At 23.3% G+C, this 19,985-nt stretch overlaps 1 protein-coding gene across 8 annotated transcripts in view; it reads right to left on the bottom strand.

Annotated features, from left to right (window-relative positions):
• Positions 1 to 19,985, bottom strand: part of LOC129615699 (protein qui-1) — a 186,074-nt gene that overhangs the window by 29,287 nt on the left and 136,802 nt on the right. For all 8 annotated transcript variants that reach the window (XM_055531052.1, XM_055531053.1, XM_055531050.1 and 5 more), the window contains 5 exons: positions 19,309 to 19,455; positions 17,623 to 17,923; positions 16,925 to 17,048; positions 11,220 to 11,331; positions 885 to 1,067 (listed from right to left, as the gene is read on the bottom strand). In XM_055531052.1, coding sequence (XP_055387027.1) covers positions 885 to 1,067; positions 11,220 to 11,331; positions 16,925 to 17,048; positions 17,623 to 17,923; positions 19,309 to 19,455 — 867 coding nt within the window. The remainder of the gene's footprint in view (positions 1 to 884; positions 1,068 to 11,219; positions 11,332 to 16,924; positions 17,049 to 17,622; positions 17,924 to 19,308; positions 19,456 to 19,985) is intronic.

Raw genomic sequence — 19,985 nt, 5'->3', positions numbered from 1 at the left:
AGGTGCAAAAAAACAAATAGCAATAAAATTAGTATGAACTTGCATTTTCTCATAAAAATTCCATGTTATTCTCTTTGGTCCTTCATTTGTATCACTTGTTTACTGCAAGAAATTACTTTATTGCAGGTGTTACTATACCGTACTATATTAAATTTTATGTTCTTTTACAATAACATAATAAAAAGAATGGGTATAAGAAATTTGTGTTATATGTATACGAAGATTATTTTACATTACTCAGTATGTGTATAGATTTTCTAAACTATCTCACGACTTGTAGAAGCAACCCATTTTTAAACATTTTAAATACTCTTGTGTACAATCTTTTTATATAAGATTTCAAAATGAATTGATGATAAGGTATTTAATGATATTATATGTGATTTACTTCTTTAGATCTTCCTTTATCACGTACAAATTGTTAAAAGAAATATCTATACGAAAAAAGGATATTTAATATAGATAAGCATAATATTTGACACAGTCTTTAAAAAATCAAAGCAAAACTTCTAAGAATCTAAATTTCTTAGCTTGGCGTTAATTCTTCACATTATTTGTTATATATGCGCTATCTAGAAATGATCGCATACGGTCTTTTATAAAACATTACACTATTAATCCGACTACTATGAATATTTTTGAAATTATTTTGTGATGATTACTGAAAAAAATGGAAAAAACCGGTTGGTTTAAAAGTGTGAAAGCAAAAAAAATTATTTTTGGAGCCTTTTCACTAATATTGAAAGTCGAGCGAAAATGTATAGGCGCATTGTTGGGAATGTTTAGCAAGATCTCCCACTTTCGTTTTATTTGTTTAATTTTAGTTTCATAATACCAGTAAGATGATTAGAAGTTAAACGAAAAAATTACGATATTATACTTACAGAATCACATGAAATTTCAGCTCTTAATACTGGACTAGGCATTTGTATTGAATTTAATAATTCATAATTATCTAAATTCCATAAACATATCATTTTATCCATACTTGATGATATTAATACACCGCTAGCTAAACTAACTCTAAGTGATGTTACTGGACCACGATGACATGCCATTTTAATCATCTGCAATTAAAATTTTAAAATTCTTTAATGCTTAATTATTTTTTTTCTATAATATTAAAATTATATTTGATTATAAGAAACAACTTCTGATATTAATTTATGTCTTGAAAAAAATTATTTCAGCAGATTGTATTCAGAGCTATTATTTACAAAATATTTAACTAAAACATTTACAGAAAATTCTAAGGGATACGGAAGACTAAAATTCAAACGGGTGTTTTCAAATATCGTAAGTGTAAGAAGAATTTTTTAATTAATTTAATAACTGTAAATTTTGTAAACTATATGTATACTATAATAATTATTGATAAAAATTAACAATATAAGAAATTTAATGATTAATGTGTAGCATTAATTTTCAAGAATTTTCTTTTGCGTTTTAATAAATTTTCTTTAGCTAATTAATTTACAAACTATTAAGTATATACTATATTACATTATTAAATTTCCTCCTATATTGAATTCATTCCATATACAGTTTCCGCTATATATATGTATATATATGTATAGATAATAAAAATATAATATATTTTGCTAATATCATTACAACGTCAACTTAAATTTCATCTAATTTATTTTAAAATTAATATTTTTGTTAATTTAATTTAATTACTTTAAAATTTATAACAAAGAAGTGAGAGTGTACAATTTAAGACAATAAAATATAGTATTTTTTTTTGTGAAAGAGGAGATTAAAAAATGTAGATTTATATGTAGATATGCGAATATTTCAAAGTTTGTTAAAAAGCAAATTTCCTTTCAAGAATGTTGAGTTCCGAAATTGTTTTCATGTAAGTTTTTATCCGTTGTTCTACCGAATAATTCTCTTACATTTATTTAATATTGCATAAATTTAGGAGAAATATTTATTCTTCTTAAAAGTATACAAAATAATTTTCAAATTTAAAGTTATTTTAAAAATTAATTAATTACGTTTTACTTAATAAACCAATGTAGGGTAGGAACCGTGGGGGACCGAAAATCTATATATTTTTCAAATTTTGAGGAAAATAATTAAATAGGAGCAGCTGCTTTTATAGGAGAAAAATCACTTCAAATATGATGAATAATCTTATTTGGCATTAAGGGTCGATTCGATAGATTGATATTTGTTAATTAAATGGAAGAAATTAGTTACTAATTTTCTACTTACTTCTATAGAATGTACAAGTTTACTCTGATTTGGTTCTAATCAGAACTTATTAATAATAGACTTAATAGTAAAATATTGCTATTTTTGCGACTTTGAATAGCTATACCTTTCAGGTGAGAGTGGAGGCGTTAAAGTTTCGCTTTTAGATTTTTTTTGTGAACAGACAGATTTAAATTAATTGGAAAATTTTTTCAAAATTATTTGAGAAATATTCTAAAAGAGAACAACAATATTATAACAATAAAATCTGATAAATATATTAAAGAACGAAAAGAAAATGGAGTGATATTTTTAAATAATTTAAAAAGTGCCTATGTAAAATGTAATTATTTATGTATACATTCCTTAGATGTATATATATATATACGTGTACACAAAACTTTGATAATGTAATGTGACAAAGGAAATTTTCCAACTAATTTTATTTAATTTTTTCTTCTTTCCTGTTAGTTCCTTTTTTTTTTATTTTCCTTCTTGTTTCTTTGACTTTATTATTTATAAAAAATTTTCCATTAATACAAAAAAAATTTAATTATATTTTTTTTTCTTCCTTTTCATTGTTTAGTAGTGTCCTTTTGTTTGATTTTCTATAGAACTTTTGTTAATTGTCAACTTCAATTAAGAATCTCAACTCAACATATTTACGTATTTTTAGTATGCTGTGTATAGTAAAATATTATTGGTTAATATTGTAAATTCGATAGCACCTACAATACCTCAAGAATTTTCTTTTTAATTATATGAAAAAAAAAATATTTGAAAAATTTTTATTTAAATACGATAAGAATTTATTAATAAAGTAATGCAAAAGTAATAAAAGATGTTGAAGTTTAAATCCTTAAATTTTTATAGAATGAAATTTGTTACGTTTTTTAATTTACTGGTAGAGGAGCGACGAGAATGCCACCATCTTTCTATGGATGTTCAATATGTTGGCCACAAGAGTTGCACAAGCTGCTGTAAGGGATGGCTCTCTAGAATTGTGTGTGGTTAGTTTAGTTTCGGCTATTATGGAGTTTGGTGGTTGATGGGCTCCTTGATGAACAACTTCGTCTAGAAATTAATGTCCAGACTTATGCTGATGATATTGTCATCATCGCCAGGGGTGAGTTTCAGGGGATTCTTTGCGACATAGTCGAGGGAGAATTGCGGGTGGCACAGGCATGGTGCTACTCTGTAGGGTTCAGGCTTAACTCTAGCAAGACTACTCTTGTGCTGGTCGCTAGGATAGTCTTGCTAGGATTTTGCGCTGAATTTACTTTTGGTATCCTCCGTGGTAGAATGGAGCTGTCTTCAACTCAAACTCAATGAATTGGGTGATCGTAATATTTAAGAAATGTATTGGTCGATATATTGGTAAAATGGGTCGATTTACGATAAACGTGACCAGTAAATGGATATTAAATCGTTTTTTTTTATTATTATTATAATTGATTAAGGATAATTGCTTTTTTAATTAGTTAGAATAAAAATGCAATTTTAAATGTAATTTTGTTAAAATTTTCCTTTTTTTTCTCATTTATTTTAATTGTTCAAAACAAATTTGATAATATAAAAAAACTTTTTTATTTTCTTATAATTTGACCAGATTTTGATTAAAAAATTAGGTATAGTAGAAAATTATACTTTTCCTCTTTTTTTTAGTCGGCAGCAGAATAAAAAATTAATTTAATTTTATCCTTGATTTTTATCTCAGAATTTCAATGACCTATGGCGTTTTTAAAATTAAAATTGTTTGAATTGTGTGGATGTTAAAAAATTTAAAAAATATTTTAATTTGTATTTTTTCGTAATTTTATTTTCTTTTTGTTTTGGTTTCGGAATTGCCATTAATCTTAAACATTGTATATATTAAAAATTTCTTGAAAAAATCTTTTAATGATGTTAAGGGATGAAAATGAGAATGTTAAAATGAACAAAATGAATAATTAGAAAAGAAAAGTTTGATTATATGCTAAATTACGTGGTACAATATCTAGTTTATAATATTTTTTATAAAGGTCTTGCTTTTACATGATCAAAAATTTACTTATAACTTACTTGAATTATGGGCATTTTATATTCTTTAACATTGTGATGAACAATAATAACAATAATGTAAATACAATTTTAGTTTGTCAAAAATTTTTAGGTCTTAAACTGAGTTAATGATGTAATTTTTGAAGTAATATCACCATACTAACAACAACAAATTGTACGCGATAGATTCCATTGTAGAGAAAAATTAATTTATTGGAAAATTTTAATAATATTTTCAATTCTTAGAAAAATAAATACATTATTTAAGAACTGATGATGAGATTATTTATTTTTTTCTTTATTTTTGTAATTTTTTTAGCAAATACATTTCTTCAAAACTAAATTTTATTCTATATATGAAATTTTTATTCAAATTTTTGAAACTCCTTAAATTATTAGCCTGAAATAGCTGGAATGAAATCAAATAATTTGTTTGAATTAGAAAAAATTTGTTATTGAAATTTGAATAAGTTAAAAGAAAAGTATTAATTAAAAATTGTTTGTAGCTTTCGGCTTAAGATTTTTTTATTTAAAGGATTTCATATATCTGTACCTCAGGTGGTAGAACGTTTGCTTATAGAAGGCGGTATGTTACTGGATGAAGTCAAGTTAGAGAAGAAAAACTTTTAAACTTTTTTGCCTTGACTCGTTCTTTGGCTACATAATCTACCTAATCTGCACTTGTATGAAGAAATTTTCATTATTTATAATTATAGGACATTTTCAAACAAATATAAACAACTGTACGTTTATAATTAATTTATGATAATAACGTTTTTGTTGAATTTTTTTCTATTTCGTTAATTTATTTTTTATTTAAATCTTTATTAATTTAGAATGTACAGATAGATGTTGGTATATTTCAAACCTTTTAAAAATTAAATTTTGTAATTGTTAACATTAAACAGTATTTTTCAAATTAATGATTTGTATAATTTGATTTGCATTATTTTCTATATTCAATAGAACCACGAAACTCTGTTTGTAAGGTTAAAACTATACTTTGCTCTAGATCAATTGTTTCATATAGTTTTTTAAGGTTGTAAATTAAAACTGGAGACAAATAGGCGCGCAATAACGAAACTGATATATTTATAAAGAGCACTTCTATTTCTTATTTATTAATTTTCCTTTTGTTATTTCATATATAATTAGAGTTTCCTTATTTATTTAGAAAAATATTGTTCCTTTTGTGTTACGACTTCCTTTTTGTTGTAATATTGTAAATATACGAGTATTATTAATATTTAAAAATAAATAGTGAGTTATATAGAATTATATTGAAAAACACCTATTATAATATACAGTTAGGCGTGAGGTAATTGAAGAAATATTTTGTATGTAATTTTGTTAATTTAACTTTGTATATGTTTGTATATAACATTTAAATTTTTTCTTGCAAATATGAGCTTATTAAGTTATTTTTGTGTTACAATGTATTTATTCTATTTAATACGAAATATTTGCAATTATACTAGAATTTGAATTATTAGTTGAAAAAATATTTTATTTCGAAAACTAATGATAACAGAGTTTGTTAAAATCCTTTTGACGCTATATATATACAAATTTTGTGGGATTTTAGAATATTGACTAGATAATAGGGCCATTGACATAGTTAATCCGGTTCTGTGTATACCCAATAAGATTTTAATTTCTTTTATATCTATAAGCTCTATGTATATAATATATACACTAGCATTTATGTTTATTTATATATATATATATTATATACATTTGAAATAAAATAAAAATTTATTTTATTTATTTTCTTTTTATTGTTGATCCTTAATATGAGTACATATTATATGATTTTTGTATATATTATATAATATTTTTTCGATTTCATTTATTATTTTTATAAAATAAAAAAATTTCCTTATTTCACTTTTTCACATAATAATAAAAGAAAAAATCTCAAGGGAATCCTGTTATATAGCAAGCCATCCTTAACAGAGATAGATATATGTATATTGAAAATATTTTTATTGGTTAGATTTCTCTTATTGTTCTCTTACATTTACTTATCTCGGTAATACTTACATGATATACATAATATATAGATACATTGTGAAAATTATTGTCTATATAAATAATATATATGAAATCGTATAACAATAACAAATAATAATATAATAGATGCGGAAATCAATGAAGCATTTTTTCTTAAATTTCTTATTCCTTTTTCGTAATAATTTATCAGAAAATTCGGGTTAAAGAAATAATCTCTAACCTATATACAAAAGTATAGGCAAAGGATTATGGGGGTAACAAAAATAAAAATGCGTTTATTCATGCGTTTATTCATGTTTTTGTGTTTTTTTTTCTATTGTGTTAAAATTTGATTTCTTCATAATATCATTTTGATATTAGAAAATTTAAAAAAAGAAATCGAAATAGATCTGTTCAATTTTTATAGCAAATGTAAGATTGAATGAAAAGTTTTAATGGGACATTGAATTTTTTTGCAAAAATTTCTTAATCACTCATGGGAATTGTTATATTATATAATATATAGTTTACACTTTAAGAAATTGAAAAATTTATTGACTTGTTTGATTTTAAAATCATTGAAAATTCAATTTAGAATAACATGGACCTGAATTTAAAAATTTTTTAAAATTTTTCTTTAAATGGTAAATTTTAAGTGAATAATATTGTATCGTTTGTTGTTTTTCAAATAAAAAAATTATGGCGTTTGAACTTAATGGCGTATGTTCGTTAAATAACACAATGTGTCGAAAGGAATTGCGCTTTCTTAACAAAAAATTCACAATTAATAAATTATGATTTAAATAAAGGACGGCTTAAACAGAACAACGTTACAGCAATGAAATTCTAGGGCGTTTTTCAATTTGTCGTCCTGTATTTAATTATTAACAGATTATACGTATTATTTATGGGAATATATCGGACTTAAAAAAAGTACTCAGGTGAATCTGGGCAAATAGAATTAATAATATTCAAATCAAATGTTGTTTAAAATTTTGATCACGAAAACGAAAAATCAACATACTTTTTTGAGTCCTTACCTAATTCATACAAATATATATACATATATATATTGAATATAACATAAAAATACTAATGTTATCATGTATGTATGTATTCCATTAATATTTCATGTATTTCAGGCGAACATTATGTTATCGTTATCTGATTACAATAGAATTAAGAGGTGTAACGCGAATATATTATAATTATAAATGAGATGAAAAATACAAAGAAAATAATTGTATGTATATAAATACATAATATTAAGGATACTAATAAAATGTTATATAGGTATGAAAAAAGTAAAAAAAAAAAAAAAAAACAAAATAAAAACGGAATATAGGAAGGGAACCCAAAAAAAATATTATTCCAATAAAGGATGAAAGGATGTAAAAAAATGTTAAACAAGAAAAGAAACGTGAAAATGATCTTGTTGATAGCGGATAGAATATTTTATGAAAATATTTGTTTTTGTATTTTTATAAAGGACAGCGGACGCTTCAAACAAAAGAAATGAACAGATTGTTTTGGTAGTTAATTGAATTTCATAAAGAGTTCAATTAAATAATGTTTAAGGAAGAAGTTAAAGGATAAATATTTTTATGAGCATAAATTTAGCAATTAAATTACTGCTTCAATATTTGGTGCAATATATGTAATGTATAAATCCGGAAAATTATAATATAAATGTTACGCCTTTTGATTTTTAATAAAAAAAAATTATTTAAAATTCGCCGCCTTTCTACGAGGTGCTCAGAGACCGAGTATGGAGTAACTTACAAAATTGTAAAAAATATCAACTGAAGTCCTGGAAAAAAAATCTATAAAACAACGAGCCGAATGATTGTGGTTGCCGTTAGCCTAATTATATAAAGAGTTTACAAGCATTTACAAACTTTTCATCAACAAATATTTTAATTATTTTTAATTTTATTATTAATTTCCTGGTTACAGAATCAATCCGTATAATCAATTCATAGTGTTACATAAAATTATCCAGGTGAATCATATTAAAACTAATAAATAACATTTTATTAAAAAAAAAAATTAAAAATTAAATCCTTTACAATAAAATCATCATATTTGAGAAGATTTTTGTAAAAAAATAATATTGAAAATTGGGAAAATAATGATATAAAGTACAAGAATCTGAATTTTTCAAGTAGAAATTTGAAATTTCTCCAATCAATGCGAAGAAAATATTTTTATTTTTTATTTTATCTATTCAAATCCTATTATACATTAAAATTGAATGAGCTTTAGAAAAAGATTCATAGAATAATACAATAATATTGTCAATCAGAAGAAAAATCAAACTGAAATTAAAAGAAAAATGTCATTCAAATCACTTAAAGTATTCAATTGTGTAAAAACATAACAAAAAAAAAAATCAAAGAAAAAAAAATGATTGTAATTCAATTATTATTGTTTGAAGACGTCATTTTATTGACAACGCTGCTGTCTGTAAAGTTTTCTCTGTTCAGGTGTTCATAAAAAAACAATTTCTTTTATGAATTATTGAAGAAAAAATCCTTTTATATTCATTTTTTTGACCTAAAGGAATTTCCTTTATATATATACTTTTCTTTAAATTTAATAAAATTATTATTTTTAATAGAAATATTTTAAAAGTTTTACAAGAGTCTGTAGATTTTATTTTAAAATTTTTAGTATAAATTTGTTATTTAATTTTTAATTTTAATTTTTAATGTATTTTTAAATTTTATAAAAATTGATAGTTAGGTAATTTTTTTAACAATAAATTTAAGGGCTCTAATTTAATTTCAAATATTTTAAAAATAATTTTATTAAATTGAATATTTCCCATAATTTTGTATAAGAGTTGAAATGAGGTGCATTTCTTTCAAGAGAGAAAACGTAATTTCCCAATATCTCTCTTCGGTTTTTGAGATTAGTTTTCAAAATGTTACATTGCTTACTATGAAAATTCTGTTATATTTTTTGGTACAAAAAACTGAACTGTAAATTTAAGTATAGTATGAATTATTGACGTTGATCTTGTCAATGCGAATGAGGCTGGTTTTAAAGAAAAGGTGAATAAGACTGGTTTTTATTGTATTCTTAAATTTTCATACGCACATAATAGAATTTTTATGTAAGTTTATTATAGCTATCTATTCAAAAAAAAATATACTTTTTATGTACATTTACTTTATATAATTGTTTATGTCCATTTATTTGTTAGCATTGCCGCATTCAATCAAAAGGTAAATTTAAAACAACAGTTTTTGACACTGAAAAATCGTTGCGATGCTCAATTCTAATTAGCTATTGAGCAATCAAAACCGTGCTTCACTCAAATTCAATGAACAAGGAAATCTAGTCTAAAAGCGCAACACTATTCCTGTCAATTATTTACATTTCTATATATACAATTTATGTACATATGTTACCTTTGTATTTGGATATTTTATATGTATATCTCGAATGATTTATGTTTAAATTATTTTGTTTATACACCAAAACTGAACGCAAAAAATAGACGGTTTCCAAAAATGAAACAAATTTCCATATTCCTGCATGTATAACGCAAAAGCTTGCCCTATAGACATTAAATAATGTACAATAAGCAACTTAATAACATAAAATAACAAAAAAAATATTTAAGTAAAATAAATCTAGGAATGGAAAAATTATTTTAGTCTATATTTAGCTTTAGAAAAATTGTAAAAATTTAAGAAAGAGACTTAACAAAAAATAATCGAAAATTATTTTAATGGAATTGGTAATATTTGTAATAAATCATAGCGAAAAAATCTTCTGCTTCTAAAATTTGTTTTGGTATGTAATGTAATTCGAGAATCAAACATTTCTCCAAACATTTTTTTTTTAATAATAATATAAAAAATTTATGGCTTTAATATTTTTAAGTCAAGTAAAAATTTATGTAAAAAAGAATAATAATAAAATTTATTGACATTTTGAAAAATTATGGTTGACATTTGAAAAAGCAACAAGTTGTACGTAGAAAAAACAAAATATCCCAACTGAAAAACGAACAAAAAAACCTTTTACAACCTATGCCAAAAATGTGAACAACTGAGACTGAAAAAAAAAAAATTTGCGGTCTAAATTGTTGTGATTTTTTTATTTATTGTTACTTTGATTTCAGGGTAAATCGTATTTTACTCTTATTATACTTTATATTTTAATAAATAACACATGAGATGAGAGAATAATGTACATTCTTTATCATATTGGTATGACATGTCATATTATATGATGAAGATAAAAAGGATGTTTGAGTACCATTTATTTTGATTTTTAAATTTTGTTTATAAGAAATGAAAGTTATTTAGTGTCGATGAAGTTTAAAAGCCTCAGTTTTTTTTTTAAAACAACTCAATTTTATTTATATTGTAAGTTTTTAAGTCTAAAATTATTTTGTGTATGAAATAAGGACAATAAAATTGCAAATTTATTATAAATGTTCATCTTTTTTGACCGTTCATCCGGCAATTCATTACCCGTACGTTCGCACTTATGTCTGCTTTCAAAAACTTTTCAATCGTCCTATGCGTTCGAAAAGACGTTCTTTTTTGAATAATTAATAAGTTTAAAATTTCTATTAAGTTTTATTTTTCATTATTTAAAATATCCGTTCTCAAGTTCACATATTCCTTGAAAATTTTTAAAGTGATTTCTAAACCCATTTTATATACGATGCCCATTTTATATATGTATAAAATTCTTCTTAATAGTAAATTATTAAAATTCTAATATGTACTTTTTTTCGATTTACAGTTCATTTACGTTGTTACCAAATTTTAAAAGATTTTAAGATTTTTTATTCTTCTTCATAACAAGAAAAAAAAAAAATTTAAAATATACATAATGTTTCAATTTATTTGACATTGTAAAAAATAAATTTTTGCATATTATTATAGTATATATATAAAATATTTCTTTACATATATATTATATACTTAAGAACTATATATATATATATGTATAATACAACTTACCACCTTTCCCGTTTGGAGATTTGATATTACAATACAAGAATCATTCCCACCACTAATAACTAATTTATTATTCATAGCAGATGTTACACAACAAACACCTCCAACATGTTCCCTAAAATGGAGACGAAAAAAAAATAAAATAATCATAAAAAAGGATAATTTAAGTAAAAAAAAAAATAAATTTTATTTTATCCTTTTATGTTTATCATATATGTGTACGTACATATAATATATTATATATTATGCATACATACTCCTAAATAAAAAAAAATTCCAAATATGAGTAAAATTTTTATAAAAATGTCAAAAAAAGTACATACATATGTACGTACATATGTCTGCAATATATCATTATAGAATATGTGAGAGTAAAGGTACGTAAATTCGTAATTCCAAATATACATAGGTACAAGAATATGTGTATAGTTTTTTGTTGTAGGGTAAATACCCACCAAATATTATGTATAATGCGTGTATATAAATTTATGTTACGATATAAATTAGGTTTGTATGCGTAATGTTAAATTTTTCAAATTTTTAAGTTTATATGATGTTAGAATTTAAAATGGAAAAATTATTTTACTAAAATTTAAATTTTTTCTTTAAACAATAATAATATGTTTATAAAAGCTGTCTGGCCCTATAAAAAATATTATAATAAAAATTTTGAAAAAAACTGAATGTGTAGAACGATGTTATGCAGTCATCTTCAGGAGACATATTGGTTCTTCTGATTTACCCCGAATTTTCTTCAATGGATCGTACATAAACTTTTCTGCAAAGGTTAAGGAACTTGGTGTTGTTTTTAATAGTAAATTTGACTGGCATTTGACTGTTATATCAACTTAATAGCATCTAAAGTCTTTCTTAAATTCAGAACTCTTTGTTGGTTTTCTCTGGTCTCGTCTAAACTGACTTGGATTATGTTTATTAGGTTTCAAGTTTTGCCACATTTTTTCTATTGTGCTACTATGTTCTCTTTTAAGAACGCCACTGAGCTTAATAAAATTAATAACATTTTCAATGCCTGTACTAGATTTGCCGTCAATAGAAAATAATTTTACAGGATCTCGGACAAAAGAAAACTTTTTATTATAATTTTTTATGGAAGATGTATTAGACTGTTTAACAGGATTCTTATTGGAGATTGTCCGAAATATTTTCGCAATAAAATCAGGAGGTGTCGTTTAGGTTGCCAATATGCGACAGATATTTCGACCACGAGTTGCCTAATTTTGATTAAGACCGAACGATAATATTGAACATATGACGTACATATTAATTTTTCAAGCTTATAATATCTTTAATATCACGATAAATTAATGTATAGATTATATTAGGAAAAAAATCTTTTCTCTCCCTAAAAGTATGCAATTCCATTATATTTTAAATTATTCTTATATTTGCATGTAAAACAAATATCCAAATTTGTTGTAAATTTTAAAAATTTTATTACTTTTACATGTTAATTGATTTGTTACTATACCAAGGTTTAAAACAAGGTCTTTTTATTAAAAATAAAAGGTTTTTTTTTTTGGAGGAGGAGTTCTAAAATAAAGTTTCTTATAAACTAAATTATTAATTTATAAAAAAATATGTAAAAAGCATATAAAAATTAAAACATAAAAAAAAAAAAAAAGAAAAAGGTTGCTTTGAAATTTATTTATGTATATAGCTATATATGCAACTTTTATCAGTTCTTTTTAAGGTTATCTGGAATTGGGCCTCTCTACCTATTTAACATTCAAATTTAATTGATTTTGTTTGTAAGTTATGTAAAAAATATTTTGTTTTTTTATTTCTTTTCTTTTTGTTTTTTGGGATTTGCCTAAAAACATGAATTTTTAAGTTATTTTATAATTGAAAAAGAGATAAAAATAAAAAGCAGAAAAAAATAACTTTGATGTTTTAAAAATTTTGTAAAATGAAATTATTGTTTCAATTTCAATATAAAATTGTTTTATATTGCGTTTAATATAAAGGACACACTCATAGTCCTTTTGTTATGAATAAAAAGTAGAGGAATCGGGCGTTATCCTTGTTAACACCTTATCAAGTGTTATGAAATAGATTCCGTTGCGTGTGGATAAATGAAAGTGTTGTCTGACTATAAAACAAATTCTTACATTTTTATATTGTAATTGTGTGTATGAAAAATTCTGTACCAAATTTTTAGATCCCCAAGTTACTTTTCTGAATTTTCAGGAAATTTAAATTTTGATTTTATTTACAATTTTCAAATTATCATACAAAATTATTAGATTGAAATTCTTCAATTAGGAGAATGTTTTCTTCAGAATTTCTAGAAAAGACTTTTGGTTTGTGAAATCTCATTTCTTATTGATTCTTTCATTTAGAGATTGTTATAAACGCAATGCAGCAAAACAATAACGGAAAAGGTATGCAATACGTACATGAATTTTGAAAGTTGCACAAAAGTAAAAAAAAAACAATTCGGCTAATCATATCAATTTCACTATATTTTTGATAAGACAGAACTCTTTCGCAACTTTTATTTATGAACATTATAACAAAATAGTTTTGACTATATACCAAAAATTGTGAAAACGCCTACTATCTTCTATATAAACTGGCTTATTTAAATTAATCTATACCACGATTTTTTACAGATAAAAATTAACTAAGCTCCAATAATATACTTAGTAATTTAGATTTCAACAATGCTTTAACATTGTTGAAATATTCAGTTGATTCAGAACTATCCTTATAATTAGAAATGAATTCTTTAGCACAGTTATAAACCAGTTAATTTTACTAGGTCCCTTATTACAATTTTATAGTTAATATACTGTAGAGTATTTTACTACTGATTTCAACTACTATAGTAGAACTCATAGTTGCTCTTTCACATTTAAAATTTATTACAATTTTTAATACATTATGTAATACATTGTATTTATTAATGTAATATTCCTCGGAAATTGTAAGCTTTTAGTGGAGGAAAAAAAATAAAAGATATGGGAAAATTTCAAAAAGCAAGAAAAAAATTGAAAAACACGATCAAGATAGGGAAAATATATAAAAATTTAAAGTACTCGTGAAAACAGAATGTATTAAAAAAATTAAATAAAAAAAAATATTTTTGTGGCGTTTTAAGTAGCTGTATAAGTGCTCTTTCACATTATTTGATGTATATTGTGCGTATTTATAGCTTTCGAAAAAATTCGCATATTTTTTAATTTTTTTAAAAATTTTTAGTAAGTGTTTTATTGATATTGTTTCTGAACGTTACGTGATTAAGATCACTTAATCAAAATATTTTTATATTAATAACCCTTATAAATTAATTGAATATTGAATTTTACATGAATTTAATTTCGACAAAATTTTAAATTATGTGGATTTTTTGTAATTTTTATATATTAAATTTTTAATATAGGTAATTTACGCTGGATTTGCATATTATATGAATAACCTATACAGGTTATCTGAACATTCTTATATATAAAGGACAGATCTATTAGAGGTATTTGCATGACAGTAGCATTCGGTTTTTGTTTTAAAGATTTTGAAAAATTTTTTTATTACTTTAAATCAATTTGGGAATTACGCTATTTCTTATATACAGGGTGATTCAGTAAAGAGTGCGATATTATATAACCTTGTATAGGGCATCAAAAATGGGTAAAATTTTTGCTTGGAACAGATACAGGAATTTTAACGAATTTCCACGAAAACTTTTACTTGTGCAAGCTTTTTTGCTTATAACTTCCCATCCGAAAAAGATAGAGGCTTCAAATGAAAAGTTTCTGAAAGGGATAGCAAAGGGCTTAAAAGCAGCATATTACTTGATATTGTATTTTATGTACTTTTGAAATACTAGGAAAATAACACAAAATTTAATAGAAATTTGCATCATCTATTAATTGTAACTAAGGGTGAACGAGGCCTATAACATTCTTGCCAGCTTCTTGAATACAATTACCTATAATTACAATATGTATGCAATGTGTATGACATAATATTAAAATCAAATTTCTATGTAAATAATATTCGTTGCTGGTCTTATTTCTATGCAAGACGAAAGTTTTGCGCTCCTATTGAACAATTTAAAAATTTCCGTAAAAACTCGAAACTTGTACAGAAAATCTTAAAAATTAAGTAATCGGCAGGAATGATAAAAATTTTATTTATTACATTTTATTTCATAATATTATATGATTTCTTGGAATTCTGTTGTAAGTCGCATAGTAAAAAAAAAAAATTTTTTTTTTTTTGTTGAATATTTTATGGCTTTTATACCGCAGTACATTGATCCGGAAATTAATTTTTATGTATGAAAGGATATTTGTGTTTTATTTCAATTTTTCTTTTTTATGATTTTTTAATATTCTTATATAAAATGTAAAATTCTGGAATATGATAAAAGTAATAAAATATTAAGTATACAAATAAATCCGTTTCCATGGTATTGTAAAGGAACTTTAAATATTAAAACTTTTATCTTTTTTGCATATTTTTAATTTGGCTAATAAAATATTTTTTGAATTTTAAGAAAATCTGAAAATCAGATTTACCTTAAAATTATTTTTAGTTGAATTATTTTAAGACTTTCATTATTATTTATATTGTATTTTATTAAAATTTTTAATATGTTGCAATTTCAATTCAATATCAATACAATTTAAGCTTTTAAATCGAGATTTTTGCCATTTTAATAAGTTTTACGTAATAAATCAAATGGAACTGCTGTGTTTGATTTTCTAGTAATTTACTTGCAACTCGTGAAACTTTTGCTATAATAATATAATTTCGACGTTGCTATGGTTTCATAGTTTAATTAATAATTAATAATTCATTAAAATTTCAAATAGAAGTGTAAAATTATTTAAAAGAAATTATCAATTTTAACACCACAACATTATTTTAAATATTGAATTGCAAAAGTATAAGTGAATATGCAATACCTGTACCAATGCACTCAGTGCAATATTAACAATATTAATTGAGTAAATTGTCTATAATATATGAAGATAAATGTGACCTGTAACCTGAATCGAAGTCATGTTTCTACTTGATATAAAAATATATTAAATATAAAAATACCATTTTCAATTCGATAGTAAATTGACAAGGTAAAAATTCTATCCTGAAAATTGCACAATATTAAATTTGTGCAATTTATAAAAGTGAAATAATTCTTTTGAATTAGGATGAAAATTGAATTGAATTCTAAAAATTTCATACATAGTTTCTACCAAATATTTTGGTATTTGAATTCTATCATAAATTTCTTGTATTCCAAATATGTTTAGTGGGAGATTAAATAGATATATTTGTATTTAAATTTTCTGCTCCTTTAATTTAGCTAAATAATTTTTGGTATTAAATAGAAAATTTCTTTAAAGAATTCTTTAAAATTTTATGAAAGAAAATATTGTTATTATATAATTTCTTTAATTAATATATACAATGTTTTAACTGAAAAAATTTCTAACCTGAAAAATGATATTATTTTGCGTTCTTGTGTAACCTTGTATAACTATTTTTTGTATATACAAGGAAAATATAATATACATTCTATTATACAAATATTTTGATTAGCAAAATATCTGTTGTAGACACGCATTTAATTAAATTAATAATAGTTGCTCATGAAACAAAATATGGGTATGTATTTTTCTTATATATATATGTATATATATATATATATATGTATACATAGTAATATATCGCATACTTACTTAATTTGATACTTTAAATTACGATTGTTCACATCCCAAATGATGACCGTTTTATCTTCAGAACCAGTAACTAAAAGATTTGTATTAATTGGAACTAACATGCATGTAACAGGAGCTGTATGACCTATTAAAAAACCATATTATATGAAAGAAAAAGAAAAATAGAATAAATTATTATACTCATATATTTTTGTATACTTTGTATATATGTTTATATTTTTGTACATATAAAATATATATTGATAGAGAAATAACAAAATAAATTTTCTTTTTGTTTCTTTCCTTCTTTTTTTCTCTTTTAGAATCAATAAATTATTTAAAGGAAGCCCACAATAATGGAAATAATAAAGAGATAACAAAATACAGAAAAAAGAAAATATCAAAATTAAGGAAGGAAAAATTACGATATGTATAATTTACGGTACGACAAATGAATTATGGTATCAAGAATCAATAAATTAGATATAGAAATTAAATTGAATATTTTATGTAATTGTAAGTTTAAAATAGTTCTCTGAGAATATTTTTTTGAATCTGCGTAAAAAAATGTGACTGATATACTTTTAACATTTAATACACTCTATATGTATAACACTTTTACTTTCGTAAAAAAATTAAGTTCATCTAATCTCTAAGTGTTTATGACTTCTGAAATTATAATATTTTTTTTTTTTTTTGAAAAATTCCAATTTATTTACCTTTAAATGTATGCACTAAACTATTACTCATAATATGCCACATTTGTACATCACCAGTTTTTGTTGCTAATATTAAATGTTGTTTTGATGGTCCCAAACATATTTCACGTATTGAACCAGTACCAGATACAGTCATTGTACGAATTTGTGATGGTAAAGGCGGTGGTAACCAACCTGTTAATGGTACTAATAATGGTACTGTATAACCATCACACCATGCTGTTGCTGATCTAACTGTTATACTAAGAATTGAATTATCATTTTCATCGTGTTCATTTATTGGACGTAACCATGAAATTAACTATAATTAAAAGTGAATAAAAGAGAGAAAAAAAAATGTAAATATAAAGAGAACAAGAGAGAAAACAAAACAAAAACATAATTTATAGGTTTTTCTTTTTTGTTTTCTTTTCAATATTGACGTGATATAATCAATTTTTATTTTATGTTTTTTTTTTCTTTGTGTTTTATTCCTTTTATATCTTTCAATTTATTTACAATAGTGAACTGATAATTTTAGGACTATAAAAGAGTGTGTACTATGTATGTATCTAGAAATGTAAATGTAAAGGAAATGGTAGGAACAAAATGTGTAGAAAGGGAATGAGTACAGTGAAATGTTTTAAGTTTTTGTTATTGTTTTGTTGTTGTAAAAAGGATCAGGTAAAATAAAATTAAACATAAAGAAAAATGATTTTTTTCTCATTTAAGTTTATTGCATTTTACTTCCTTTTTTTTTATATTTCAACTCAAAAGCGAAATGAGAGAATATTTTATATATATTTAATTTAGAAATACATTTAATGCACACCTGTAAACATAAAAGAATTTTTAATATATGGTAGAACACCGGGAAGAGAGAGAGCGAAGAACGGCGAATGAAATTTATGTTAAAACAAAAGAAAATCATTAATCAGTTTGTGTCTGTACCTATATGTATGTATAACAATAAAATCTGTGATTATTTTCCAGTGTCCATGGTAATGGTTGAATAGCTTAATTTAAAATTAACTTTATTTTATTTAGATTTAAATACATCACGTTTATGTATAAAATTTTTTTCAACGCTATGACTAAATTCCTATATATGGCATGAATAAATTTTTATGATTTGCTAAGGTACTATGCAATTAAGTTAATTTTTTAGAAATTTAAGATAAATTTAGGATTGAATGTCTTTTAAAAAATTATTTTATATAAAAAATTCCAAAAAAAAAGCTCAAAAGAAATTTTTATAAAGGCTACCTATTATTTCAAGCCCGCAGTACTTAAAACTAAAAAATAGAATTTTAGTCAAAAATGTGTTTTTTTTTGTTATCGAAAGATAAAAATTGGTCATTGTAATTGCTTATACATAATATATGCGTTTACTCATAACATAAATAAGATATCCAGAACAGGTGGAGCCTGTATAACGCGAACAATATTGGCTATTACTTTTTGTCTTCATTATATTGCTGATTTTTCAGTACAAATCAGTGGCTCAACCAACTTTGGTGGCGTGCGTATATATAAGGAATAAATAAAAATATAATTTCTTGAATCGGATTTAGTTTAAACCTGATTTTCATTGTGATTACCCAATTTAAAACCAAATAGAAAAGGTTAAATTTTTACTATAGGACCTTAAAAATAATTTCAATTTTCTATTATTAAAATTATATAATTATCACTTTAAAATCTTACCTGAGCACCTAATTGCATTGGATCACGTGTTAAAACATCACTTGATTTTCGTATTGTATAATAAATTAATTCAATATCACGATCTAGAATATAACAACGTACATGTTCAATTAAACACCTTAAATAACTTATTGATACGGTTTGCACCTATACAAAAATAAGTAAATAAACAAAAAGGAGAAAATCAAATATTTTAGTCATAAATGAATTAAATTTATATATCTGTGTATGTACGTATATAAGTATAAAATTTGTGAGTTAATTTTAAGTGAAAAATTCATTAATGTTTAAAGAAAATATTAAAAAAATTTTTTTTTATTATTAATTATATTAATTATAAAACATGAAAACTTTTTCATATTAAATTGAGTTTTTCTTTCTTTTACATTCCTTCTCTCTCATTAAGATTAAGGACATGTAACAAGCAATTAAAGTTATATATAATATAAAACTTTTTTAAATAATTTTTATATTATAAAATATAAACTTAATAATAACTTATATTATACGAAGACGGTATAAAGTCTGTTTATCCCTAATCGTTTTAATATTTTTATTTTATTCTCCTTTTCTTGACCTTGACCATTTCTAAACAGACCTGTATATATTGTATGATATGTATGTATGTATGTATTACAAAGCGTCAGGATTTTAACGATATAATGGGATATGTTTGT

The sequence above is a fragment of the Condylostylus longicornis genome, unplaced genomic scaffold, assembly GCF_029603195.1.
Source record: "Condylostylus longicornis isolate FDR11 unplaced genomic scaffold, ASM2960319v2 ptg000145l, whole genome shotgun sequence".
NCBI classification, from domain to species: domain Eukaryota; kingdom Metazoa; phylum Arthropoda; class Insecta; order Diptera; family Dolichopodidae; genus Condylostylus; species Condylostylus longicornis.
Note: the sequence above shows the minus strand (reverse complement) of the source record. Positions and strands in the feature narration are given on the sequence as shown.